At 38.6% G+C, this 13,670-nt stretch overlaps 1 protein-coding gene across 1 annotated transcript in view; it reads right to left on the bottom strand.

Annotated features, from left to right (window-relative positions):
- The window catches only part of ANKFN1 (ankyrin repeat and fibronectin type III domain containing 1), a 292,737-nt gene that overhangs the window by 226,551 nt on the left and 52,516 nt on the right, over positions 1-13,670 (bottom strand). Inside the window, exon 2 of the mRNA XM_031468095.2 lies at positions 2,367-2,407. Coding sequence (XP_031323955.2) covers positions 2,367-2,407 — 41 coding nt within the window. The remainder of the gene's footprint in view (positions 1-2,366; positions 2,408-13,670) is intronic.

The following is a 13,670-nucleotide window of genomic DNA, read 5'->3' as shown; positions in this document are numbered from 1 at the left end:
ATCATACCAGTCGCCGGTAGTGATCTGGGACTCAGACATGCACCTTCTGATTTTTACTCCTGAGTTCCTTCCATCATCTGTCCTTTTTCTCCAAGGGGGCATACCTTCCTGCTTAGCTAAGGCTTTCCTCCATCAGTGGGGTGGGGGTTTTACGGGGCGCGTACACATTTCAGGACTTTGACTTGGACAGCCTCCTGCCACTCACTGTGGATGGAAGCCTCGTCTGAACAGAGCGCTGATTAGGTGGTTCTCCCTTTGCATGGACTGCATAATACAGTCATCATCAGGACACAGGGGTAACTCCAGAGGGACCCAATGAGTCAGGCTGCCAAAATGACCCCAAGTCACAATTGTCTGGTGATTTTAATGCATTTCCATGACTCCGTAGGTCAGACCAACTTTGCACCAGTTGCTCAGAGATGCCATGGGGAAGCATTTTGTCTGGACAGTGTAAAATTCCAGTGCAAGTTTACTAAGAATATTTAAGAATTAAATAGGTCACCAGGTAATTTCTATGTCCTTGAGAAAAAAAATGTAAAAAATAAAGTGATCACAAATTGACCTAAGGTGAAATAACTAGACTTCCCCCAGAGATGGGAGGTAAAAAGTGCTTTCAAGTGAAATTTTGATAAAGAGATCTTGAGGTAATTGTCATATATATGTATATATATACACACACACACACACATATTTATAGTTATATATTTGCATATGATTCAAAATGCTGCCTTAAATTGCCTAATTTCATCTAATTTTCACCATGAACACATACCAACCATTTTTTTTTTTTTACTACTTAACATTAAATCACTTAAAAGCAGTAGAAACCTAAATAGGCAGAAACAGTATGACAAAGAGCTACCAAATATGAATATGCAGGAAAGGAAACACAGGTGGTCTCCTCTGAATGGTGTTCTGTGTTCAAAAGACAGAATACAGTGAAAAATTAACATTTGCACAAACAAAATATGACAGCACATGAAAAGGGAGGCTGCTCATAAAATCTAACATGACTTCATTGGTAAAAGCTGCTTAAAACATTCATAACATGCAGGTGTCTTGATAATGCAGTAAAGACAAAGCAATATAATACAGAGCTTGACATTTTACAGGATTCCAGGGACTGCATAATACTTTGACATAAAATTTGAATGATTTTAAGGGTGATGTTTCCTGTGCTGATGTTTGAATATTTGGGGGAATAGCAGTGAGATCAATTTATTCTAGAGAACCAACGAAAACCAGCATCTAGGGAAGTCAGTAAAAATTAAGTTTTTCTAACAGTTCAGCTGAACACATCATTTTCTCAGGGACTGGATGATTCAGGAGAGAATTCATTAGAACATGTATAGTATGTAGAATTCAGGTGAGACCTCTGGATTCCCTTGGGTCCAAGACTGTCTAATTAAATGCTTCAGTGACTGCTGAGATGCAACCTCCATTAGAAATTCTGCATAAATCAGGAGCTGAGAGCTGATGGAGTCTCCTTGGTTTATCTGGATCCATCGTCTACCTTATTATGGTTGTTGATCTGCTGCAGACTTATCGGCAGTAACAAGAAACTCACTGACATTTAAGCTACTTTTGAATAGCTAGAGTTTTTATATTGAATCCACACATATCCTGTTGTTGTTTTGTTGTTTTTTTTTTTGAATTTGGATATTATCAAATTATTTCAGAGACAGATGGGATGTTCATATTTTCTGGTTAAAATCATTATACACATTTCATTTAAAAAAAAAAGAAGAGAAAAGATTACATCTTAATTCCCAGAAGCAATATTTTACCAGAACTTTTGGTTCAGACTTGGTGTAATTTTATTTGGTCTTTTAGGATAGAGGGTGTTAGTAATTTGGGTAGGGACACTGGGAGTACCAAGAGGAAAGAAATATAATACACAGGAGATTCATTCTAGAAAGAACACTGGTTTAAAGAGTGGCAGAAATGCAGTACACACACGAAGGAATTATTACAATAACTACCATGCTGTTAAGCATGAAATAGTCTGTGACTGTGACAAGCGACTGGGCAAAGAGAAATAAATCAGTCATTTCAGAGAACCTGAATATTCAAAGGCTTGGGTCATAAAGTTTGAAAGAATATTACCTAATTTTTTCCTTTTACTTTTTTTCTAGCTTTTTTGATGCAACCTAGTCACAACCACAATCTGTTTCCCAAACAGTTTATAAAATGCTCCACGATGTTATATAAATCGATAGCGTGAAATATCAAATTCAAACTGGCACTGTCTTTATTGAGCCAGACTTTAAAAATGCAGCAATGGGAGATGGGAGCCTTAAAGATTAGGAGATTTTAGGAATTATAGCTGAGAAGTAGGTACCATTTCAAGGAAGAAATGTACTTACATTTTGCTGCAGGTGAAATGCCGGTCTTTAAAGGGTAGTCTCTGAAACAAAGAGAGAAAAAAGTATGTTAAAAAAATGTCCAGTAACCAATTTAAAGTGAAAAAGGCATTGAATTGCTTTTGAAGCTGTGATCACTGATTGGAAAAATGAGAAGCCTAGAGATGAAATTATTTCTCTTGGGAAACTCTTCTTGGGGGTACAGGGAGCTGTAGCCCACAAAGAAAGGACATAAGTCAACCGCACGCTCAGCTCTCTGCCCCTGAACATCCTAGAATTTCAAGATCACTTGATGCTTATTTAGTCTCCCAGGTCTGATCCCCAGCTACGAGAAATATGAAGGGTCTAGCTGCATGTGCCAACGGCTCAGACGCATCATCCTCATGCTTCTGGTTCATACTGACATTTCATCTTGTTCTCAAAGGCCCAGTTCTGACACTTTGTTCCATTAAGTGAAACTCCTCCTAAAAATTATCATTTTCCTCAATTCATGTTGATTGGGGCAAGTGGACAAGTTTTCTTTTCCAAGAAGTAAAAAGCTTTCCTGGGGAGTAGTGGGAGGTGGGGATTAAAGTCAATGCCAACTTTCTCTTTACTCAAGATGGCAGTGAAAGGAGAGGAAAAATTAGACTGTACCTATGCTTAGGAGTTTGCCAGTTGTGTAGGTAATTTCTTCAGTGTGGCATCCCACCAGAAAATTGAGCTTGCTTCCAAATCCATTTTTTTTTTTTTTGGATCTATTGTGGTTATATCCAAAGGGGAAGTTTTCAGGGTAGTGGGTTTAATTGGGGATGGCAGGCAAGTCCTTATGATTGATAGGAACTACTTGTATTCTGAGATTCAAACAGCTCTGGTCATTTCCCAGACTGAGCATCTAAGTCACTGTGTCCTCAGACCTACAAAAAGACCTTGCCATGCCACCCACATGGGTCTGGATAAGTCAGATTAGTCACTTCAGTGAGCAATATTTTTCCAAGCTCTTCCATTTTTAGTAATAGTGTGACTTTGGCAAACAGATTCTATGCTCTGGGCTTGAGAGAAACAATAATAATGGCTATTTCAAAGAACTGTTGTAAAGGCTAAATAAGATAATATATGGAAAACAGTAACATAGTAACATAAGGCTGGCTCATGGTAGGGACTCAGTGTTACCTGGTGTTATTACTGTTACTGTTATTATTATTATCAGAAGGCTGATTTGGAAAGCCAAATTAAGAAGATAGTACAGACAGAAATCAGTTGCATTTCTTTACACTAACAGTAAAATAGCAAAAAAAGAAAGAAACAATCCCTTTTAAAGTCACATCCAAAACAATATAATACTTAGGAATAAATCTGACCAAGGAAGTAAAAGACTTATCTATGGAGAACTACAAAACATTGATTAAAGAAATTAAAGATGAATTAAAGAAATGGAAAGATATCCCATGCTCTTGGATTGGAAGAAATCAATATTGCTAAAATGGCCATACTGCCCAAGGCAATCTACAGATTTAAGTGATCCTTATCAAGTTACCTATGACATTTTTCATAGAACTACAACAAATAGTCCTAAAATTATATGGAATCACAAAAGATCCAGAATTGTCAAGATAATATTGAAGAAAAAGAATGAAGCTAGAGGAATAATCCTCTCAGACTTCAGACAATATTACAAAACTACAGTAATCAAAACAGCATGGTATTGACATAAAAACAGACATATCGATCAATGGAAAAGAATAGAGAGCCCAGAAATAAACCCACAGACCCATGGTCAATTAGTCTTTGACAATGGAGACAAGAATACACAATGGAGAAAAGAGTCTCTTTAGCAAAGTGGTGTTGGAAAAACTGGACAGTAGCATGTAAATCACTGAAGTTAGAATGCTCCCTCACACCATACACAAAAATAAACTCAAAATGGCTGAAAGACTTAAATATAAGACAAGACATAATAAAACTCCTAGAAGAAAACATAGGCAAAACATTCTCTAACATTAATCCTAGCAATGTTCTCCTAGGACAGTCTACCCAGGCAATAGGGGAAAAAAAAAAAAAAAAAAGCAAAAGAACAAATGGGACCTAATTAAACTTATAAGCTTTTGCATAGCAAAGGAAACCGTAAGTAAAACAAAATGACACCCTATGGAATGGGAGAAAATATTTGCAAATGATGCAACTGACAAAGCCTTAATTTCCAGAATATGTAAACAGCTCATACAACTTAATAACAAAACAAAACAAAACAAACCCAATCCAAAAATGGGCAGAAGATCTAAACAAGCAATTCTCCAATGAAGACATACAAATGGCCAATAGGCACATGAAAAAATACTCAATATTGCTAATTATCAGATAAATGCAAACCAAAACTACAATGAGGTATTACCTCACACCAGTCAGAATGGCCATCATTCAAAAGTCCACAAATGGTAAATGCTGGAGAGAGTATGGAGAAAAGGGAACCCTCCTAATGCTGCTGGTGGGAATGTAATTTGGTGCAGCCATTATGGAAAACAGTATGGAGATTCCTCATAAGATTAAAAATAGGCTTACCATATGATCCAGCAATCCCACTCCTGGGCATATATCTAGAAGGAACTCTAATTCAAAAAGATACATGCACTCCAATGTTCATAGCAGCACTATATACAATAGCCAAGACATGGAAGTAACCGAAATGTCCAACAGCAGATGACTGGATAAAGAAGTTGTGGTATATTTATATAATGGAATACTATTTAGCCATAAAAAGCATAAAATAATGCTATTTTCAGCAATATGGATGTATCTAGAGATTGTTATTCTAAGTAAACCAGAAAGAGAAAGAAAAATACCATATGATATCACGTATATGTGGAATCTAAAAAAGGAAAAAAAAGAGGACACTAATGAACTCATCTGAAAAACAGAAACAGACTCACAGATACAGTAAACAATCTTATGGTTACTGGGGGAAAGGGGGTAGAAAGGGATAAATTTGGGAGTTTGAGATTTGCAAATGTTACCCACAATATATAAAAATAGATTTAAAAACGTATTTCTTCTGTATAGCACAGGGAACTATATTCAGTATCTTGTAATAACCTTTAATGAAAAAGAATATGAAAACAAATATATGAATGTCTATGAATGACTGGGACACTGTGCTGTACACCAGAAACTGACACACTGTAACTGACTATTCTTCAATTAAAAAAAAAACAAAGAATAAGAAAATGTTATAAACCTGAAGAAGAGAAGAAAAAAAAAAAAAAAAAAAAAGAAGATAGGATAAGTCCATGAAATTGGAGCTAGGAAGGTAGCTACAGTTTTATTTGGGTAAGATGTCTCCACTCTTGGCAGTGAAAGCTGTACCATTTTCCCAAATTTCTCTCCCAGAGGGCATTCCTCAAATCTTCATTCCTCCAACTGCTGAGTATAATTTGAGTTAGATCCAAATCCACATTGGAAAATCCCTAAATATTTTAGCAAGCCATCTAATTCCTCATGTACTAACATGGAGGTGACTGGGGACAGGGCTCCTAGATTGGCAAAGTACTAAATTATTGAACTGCTGGGCTCAGGAAGAATTGAGATAATCCTTCTTCCAGAGTTCTTTATACAGGTTAGGTGCGCAACGCAGTTTTACTGAGTTGAAGTTTTTAGATGGAGCCTACGGTGTGACTCAGCAAGATGTCACGTGTGTCACTTACTGGAAGGAGTGAGGAACATTCCTCTGACCTCCCCCTGACATACATTCTCCTCCAGTTCTTGCCCCTCCAGGCAAAAAAAGTGTCCTGAAAATTCTTCTGAAATTGGGAAGCCTTCAGCTCCTTTGAGGAACTTGTTGCTAGGAAACAAATTTAGAACGTTCTCACCTACTGAGAAAACTTTTTATGACTGTCTCAAATAACAGGATCTTCTTTAGATGCAAAAGTATTAACAAAGAAAACTGTCTGTTATTCACAGATTCATCGGACAAGAGCTCTTCATTTGGGCAACAATTTCACAGCAATATCAAACTATTCAGAGCCATCCTTGAGACTACATTATGTCTTTTTCCAATGCGGTGGTACCAGTCTTTTTTCTTGGGGTACAAAATAAATAAAGCTGTTAAGAACACTGTGGTGAGGTTTCACAGACCATTGAAAACCTTAAAAACTTGCCTTTGCTTTTCTAAATTTATTTCCACATTAGAAAAAGAAAATCTGGGCTCTTAAAGGAGAAAGAGAGCCCTTCAAATGAATAATTAACTTATCTGCTAAATGTTTATTGAGTGCCTGGTACATGCAGGACATTGTGCTAGGCCCTAATAATACATTTCACATCCTCCTGATAATGTCTGTCTGGTTGGAGAGACAACTCTACCTTTTGGAGGGATCATGTGATGATATAACGCAAAATTACAAGGTGGTCAGCGAGGAGAGAAGGCGGTCTTTGACGATCCAATCCAGAAAGAGAAATCAGGGAGGTCTAGTTGGGGAAGTGTTAGGATAATCTCTGAAGAAAAATTCGTATTTAATACTAATAGGAGCTAACACTGCTGAGTGCTTAATGCAGCAGGAACTGTCCTAAGTGCCTTTATATGCACTGATTTACTTATTACTCATAACACGTAGAGAGGTACTATTCCTACCCTAAGGTAGGAGTTAAGAAGGCAATTGGGGAGAGTGCAGCCCTCCAGACAAAGGAACACCATCAAGGGCACAGGGCAGGAGGAAGTGGCTCCTTTGAGAACCAACAGACCCAGCCACCGTTTGCCTTATTCTACACACATTTCAGCAGAGTCCATTCCTCCACCACTTGGGAGTCTTTGGAGCGTGATAGATGGGGCACTTCTGGTATCAATCCTGGATGACTATAATTATGGAAGCCTAGCCTCTGCTCCCGCTGCAGGGAGATGCGAGGCATATCTAGTTCCCCAAAGGTGTACGAGACCAGCAAGTTACCATTCTCAGGTCATGGTAGCACTTGGGCCTGATTCAGTTGCCAGGTCCACATGGAATGGACCTTGTCCCAAGCCCTTGGATACCTTCTCTGATCTCCTTGCTAGAAATCCAGTCTCCTGTGCTCTGATGATCACTGAAATATATCAACTTATGGTCCTGGAGCAACTGATCTCTAGACCAAAGTGTCCAACCAAAGGATTCTCCGTACCACCCATCAATCTCAATGTCTCACCCTGGTTCCTGTGGTTGATACCATCTGGTTATGATCTGTAACCTACAATTGACACTCGTTAAGAAAAAGACAGCTTAGTAATTTTGAAATGTTCTCTGCTGACTGAACTATTTGGCTTGAGTTGTCTGCTATTTAAAATTTTTACAATACGCAAAAAAAATTGCATGGATGTGTGTATAATTGAATAATATAACACGGAGTCAAATCTATATACCTGTTCTTTAAAATACACAATAAACTAGTTCCTACATGGTCAAGATTATAAGTTTCAAGATGAAGTGGCTGCCACTTTCTTATTCTCAATATTGAATTAATTCTATTTTATGTTCATTTCAATTATTTGCTTATTGCCATGGTAAGGATACTTATTCTCTATTCCACATATTCCCAGGAGTGCTGGGAACCAACAGTCTTTTAAATTACCTGGGAAATTAATTTAAGAAAACCAATGCAGGTTTTATATAAGGTAGAATGTGCCAATTATTGGGTAATAATAATAATAATAATAATAATAATAATAATAATAATAATTGGTGAACGGTGGATTTTTTTTTTTCACTTTGGTCAAGTGTTCTTTAAAACCCGAGACTATGTGCTGCTGTTGTTGGGAGTCTGAGGATCTCTGCCCAGAGCTCCCACTCTGAAGGAAGAGGCAGTGGTATCAGAGGCTCAGGAGTTCAGTCTGCATTCCTCCAGGGACCTCCAGTGTGACCTCACACCGTTATGTTTCATGTTTATGGAAGCACACATACACACACAAATCTTTATGTAGTCAGTGCCTTTGTCTATAGAATGGAAATGACAGTAGCTCCTGCATCTCTCCTTATAAGAGGAATCATGCCTATAAAGCACTTGGCAGACACCTTGCCCATTCTAAATACTTAACATATGATAGTTATGATGGTCTTTATTGAGTGCAAACTGAAAAATTACCTTACAAAGAATTGCACTTTCCATTTGGATCAAAATTTTCCTTAAATGATTATCAAACATGCCATCTCCAACCTCTTTTGTCTCTGACTTTGGATTTTGATTTGATCCGAAGTGAGTTCTTCTTTAAAAAGTCATAGTTGATTGGCTTTTCATGATGGTTAATAATTTTGCTAACAGCAGCTTTTTAATTTCTTTTTTTTTTTTTTGTGGCTAGTGTTTTAAGAGTTTTATAAACATTTCCAATTGCTTCTCTTATGGTATCGGAATTTCACTGTTGTTTTTTTTTCCTGGTTTTGACTCTGTGCCTTTGCCCTGAGAACTCAGTGAACCCTCCCGTTGCCCTGCCATGTTTACTTATAAATGGCTTCTTGTGTTTTGATTTCTTTTTACCTCTTACACAGTAAAAATGTTTAATTAAGTCAGCAATTTTCATTACAGAAAATTTGGAAAATACAAAAGAGTACCAAAATGAATTAAAAGAGTTCACAGCCTCACAGATTTATTCTGAAGTATATAAAGAAGTAAACGTCTTGCCCAACACTGCAGCCTCATTTCCCAGAGGTAATACTATGTGAGGGTATCAATAGTATATGAGGGTATCACTCCAAATTGTTTTTTTATGCTTTTGAAAGCAAATATACATATGCAAATCTTCATACATATACTCATATACCATTAAAATTTTTTCAACAAAACAAGGTCATGCTACATAATTCTCTATCATATGCTTTTATTCTCTTAATAGTATCTTTGTGGACATACATTCCAAGTCAGTCTATATGTGTCTCATTTTTTTTTTAGTGGCTAAATAGTAATTCATTTATGTTCATGCCCTAATTTATTTAACCAGTCCCAGTACTGATGAACATTTAGGTGGCTTGTGATTTTTTTGCTATTACAGTAAGCTTGCAATGAGAAGGCATTTGGAACTTTTTTTAAAGACACATGCCTTAATATGGTAGGACAGTTCCTAGAATTGTGAGTACTTTATAATAGGGTATATGCAGCTTAATATTAGTTGGAGAGTCCTAATTACTCTTCAAGAAGCTTGAACCTATTCACCCTCTACAATAGGATGTATCCTCCATGCATAGCTGTCACTTTACACACATAATTTCTATTTATTTGAAGTTTTTTTTCTCTACGTGATAATTCTTCCAAGTTTCAAGATATTTAATTCAGTTTTCAGCAATGTTTCTGAGTTCCAAGAACTCTTTTCCTTTTCTCAGATTGCTCCTTTGTAATAACTTCTCCAGTCTCCCTAGGAATTTGTATTATTTGCTTTTAGAGTTCTCTTGATTTCTTCCTTTAAGGGTACCTCACAGAGAGCCACCGTTTCTGATTATGTTGTTTTTCTACCTTCAGACTGCTAAGTCACCTTTAACACTTTGTGCATTTTCTCTCCCCATGGCTACTCGTCTGCACACATCCAGATCTCCCGACCCACAAGGAAGGAAGGGCCCTGAGCACATAGGCAGGGAGGTTTCTGGGGTCTCCTAAGCAGCAGAGGGTCTGCCAGTGGTGAGAGGGAAAGGAAGACTCTTGCCCTGGTGAACAGGCTGCTAGCCCAGGACCCCTCGACTAAGTGGAGTGGGGGAGGCCTCCAAGTTCTCAGGCTCCTCCTGGCAAATGTGGAGTACAAGTGTTCTTTTCAAGTTAAGCACAACTGATGCATTCCTTAGGCATGGTCTTCTCAAAAACAAAACACAAAGCAACAGCAACAAATTTAAAGTATGACTCCCAAAACAATACAGAAACATCTACGCTGAAGGCAAGTTAACGTATCAGACCAAGGGTAGAGAGACTCTCATCTTCAGGATGAGAGCAGTAAGAAACCCGCAGAAGCACGGCGCTCCCAGAAAGCATGCCAACAATACTAGGAATTGAATTCTGTCTTGGATATGGGGATATTTTGGCAAAACAGTTTTACTGCACACTCTATTCAAATAATAGATGTTAACTATCAACAGCAATGAGGTAGATGGTCCTTCTGGGCCGATGATATTTTCATTTATCAACATATACCAGATATTTTAAATGTGACCCATGTACTGAACTTATAACACTGACTAAAACATGGTGATTATTATTTTATCACCTAGGCATTTACATGGGAGACCTTCTAGGGAAAATGACTACAATTACAGTGATACGTGTGGTAAGTACTATGACACAGTTAGGTCTGGGGTATTACAGGGGCAAATGAGGTCCTTCCTAAATCAGATTAAAGCAGATTTTTCCAAAGAAGGCTGATAATGGTTTGTGGGGGAAAAAAAAGTTAAATGTCCAAGTTAAGTTTGGGAAATGTTGGATTAAAGATAGTGAAATAGGTCTTTCTACTATAGTCTTTTTCAGAGCTTTTAATATTCTAATACTTATTATAAATTCCAGGGAGGGGTAATATCCCAAATTTATGTGACTGAAGAACCCTTCCTGTGAAGCACTGGGAGGGACACGCTGGGGCGCAATGGCCGAGGTGATGCAGGGGAGCTCTCCAGAGGAGTCAGGGCAGAACTGAGATTTCAAGGAGAGCAGGTGTGAGCAAGAAGAGGTAGGGTAGGGCACGCTCAGCAGAACAGCATGTGCAAAGGCCCAGAGAGGACGGGAGCCAAGGCAATGCTAAATAGCTCAAAGCAGCTAGACCAAAGGATTCCATGTGAAAAAGTGACCAGAGGTGGGGACAGAGATAAGCAAGAGAGAGTCAGATCATTCTTCCAGGTAAAGGGTCGAACTTCACCCTCAAAGCCAAGAAGCATATTTAAAGGGTTCTAAAATAGAGGGGAAGCATGAACAGACTTTGTCAAAAACATCACCCTGGTCACAGCCCAGCTGTGGATGGGAGCCAGGTCAGCCTGGAGAAAGGAAGGGTAGTCAGAAGGAGTTATTGAACTGACCCAGATGTCAGTGTTGTCAGTGACAGCCTAGGAGAAAGATGGGTGGACAGATGGACAGGTTAGAGAGATAAAATAGATGGATTAAATAGATGGATGATAGATCTACCAGTAGATAGATCAATAGATGAGGGACCAAGGAGAGTCTGTAGGACCAGGTGGCTAACTGGATGAGGGGTGAGTGGGACACAAGGGATTAGGTGATTTCTGGGAGACTGGGTGCGTAGTACAGAGATGAGGAATATGGGAGGAAGAGTAGATTTCGATGGAACCTAATGACTGGATAGGCAGTAGATTCAGGTGAGAAGGGATGGAGCCCAAGCCGAGGCTGTAACCACAGTCTTCGATCTGTTGAATCTGATGAGCTATTGGAACATGTAACTGTTAAGACCCTAACAGGTAAATCTATCAAAGACAACAGCAGTGCTAGGAACCCAGAGGTCTTTATTCCTTAGGAAACACAGATCTCATTTAGGAGTTCTATACTCCAAACCCTTCAACTGACAAAGACAAGTATATTATTTTTAAACAAATGTAGAATGGTAAAAAAAAAAAAAAAAATTAAAAACCCAAACTGACTAGCCTCTTCTGCCTTCTGGGAGGTGGAATGAATTGATTTATATCAGTGGGAAAATCACTCTCTGTTTCAGTGTTTCTCGACCTTGGCACTGATCAGATATTTATTTGTTGTAGGGACTGTCCCTGCGCATTGAAGGATGTTTAACAGTGTCCTTGGCCTCTACTCACTAGATGCCAGTGTTACCCCCCCCCCCCGCCCCAGTTGTGATAACCAAAATGTCTCCAGAGATTCCCAGATATCCCTGGGAGGGGCATAGTTAGGCCAGTTCCCCTCACCCTTCCCAAGGCTGAGAACCACTGCTCTCGACTCTTCCTTTGGCATCATGTGGTGGAACCTGGAAGAACTCTGCTAATTCTTTTGTACCAGGGAAGAGTGAAACCCAGAGGAGATGGCCTTTTGTTTGGCAGAGCACATTCATGGGTATTTGCAAATGCAAAGTTGGCCTAGACCTTGAATAGATGGTGTGGAAGTTAAATTCTGCTACCAAAGAAAGTGAGAGAAACTAAATTCCTAAAGTAAACTGAAGGAAGCTTGCTGGGCAGCAGGGAGGCCACAGTCTTAGAGAAAGGAAAGCAGTGAGAAATTCCTAACAGCTGGGAGGATGCAGGGCCTTTAATTACAGGGATGCTTAACATTCAATCCCAAACTGTTTACTGTTCGGTGGTGTAAGACTTTTCCATTGTCCCAAGGTCCTAAAGTAGAATCTCAAGTCAGATGTGGCTGTGAGAATAGTATTTCCTAGGATTTTGCAGAAGTGTTCAGTGTGGGGCTTAAGCTTTTAAGCTTTGTCACTGTCCTCACCACTGTCATTTTCTACTTTTTCTTTTATATTTTCCTTTTCCTCCTTCTTTCACAGCCTACAGTAAAAACTTTCATTCTTGGAGGTTAATTCTTTTGATTGAAATTACCAGTAAATTTAAATTCCCTGCGGGAAGTTGAATTTCTGAAGTTGTTGGAGGCCAGAGATGCTACCTGGGCTGGACAGAGCAGAGCTTGGTGTAGAGAGTGACATCGTTAACGACATGGGGTCCTCTCACCTGATGTCTCCTCACAGATGGGTGAGCTGAAGTCCAGAGGGCTGCAGAGCTTTGTTTAAGAAACAGAGCTTAGATCTTTTGGCTCCTTTGGCTCCTAGTTTTATATTTTTTTTTTTTGAGCAGAGCACACCATCACCTCTGTCTGATTAGCTGACACTTAGTATCTAGAAAGGTCTCTGATTTTTGCACAAGCAGCTCTGAGGTAATAACCTTGCTAAAAAAATTTTCTTTAAAGGCAGAGTAAAAGCTGCTTAACTAAAGGCTCACACCAAAGATGTCTTAAAGCTCTGCTTATCCTCAAGTCTTTCCCCCTTGGGATCATTAAAATATTATCTGGCTCAGAATATCTTCTACTTTCAAACATCTCTTTCCAAATTTCTATCTGTGTCAGCTGACAATACAGACTCATAATACCCTTTCATGTCTCACAGGCTACTATCGTCCAAACCTTGTAATTAAATACTGAATTTCTAAGGATTAATTATTCAAATGCCAAAGAGACGGTTTTTGGCAAGGAATGAAATATGCTGTAGATACTATGAAAGCTGGTCAATGGTCAGGTATTTACACATCAAGTGATCAATTTTAATGAACCATTTCCTTTGAAGACACTTACAAAAACACATGAAGTCCATATACATGAAATCTGAAAATTACACTGGAGTTGTGTCTCACAAAAGATGACCTTAATTGATGCTGCTCTAAAACCCTTCGAATAGGA

Source organism: Camelus dromedarius, chromosome 16, assembly GCF_036321535.1.
Source record: "Camelus dromedarius isolate mCamDro1 chromosome 16, mCamDro1.pat, whole genome shotgun sequence".
Lineage (NCBI taxonomy): Eukaryota > Metazoa > Chordata > Mammalia > Artiodactyla > Camelidae > Camelus > Camelus dromedarius.
Note: the sequence above shows the minus strand (reverse complement) of the source record. Positions and strands in the feature narration are given on the sequence as shown.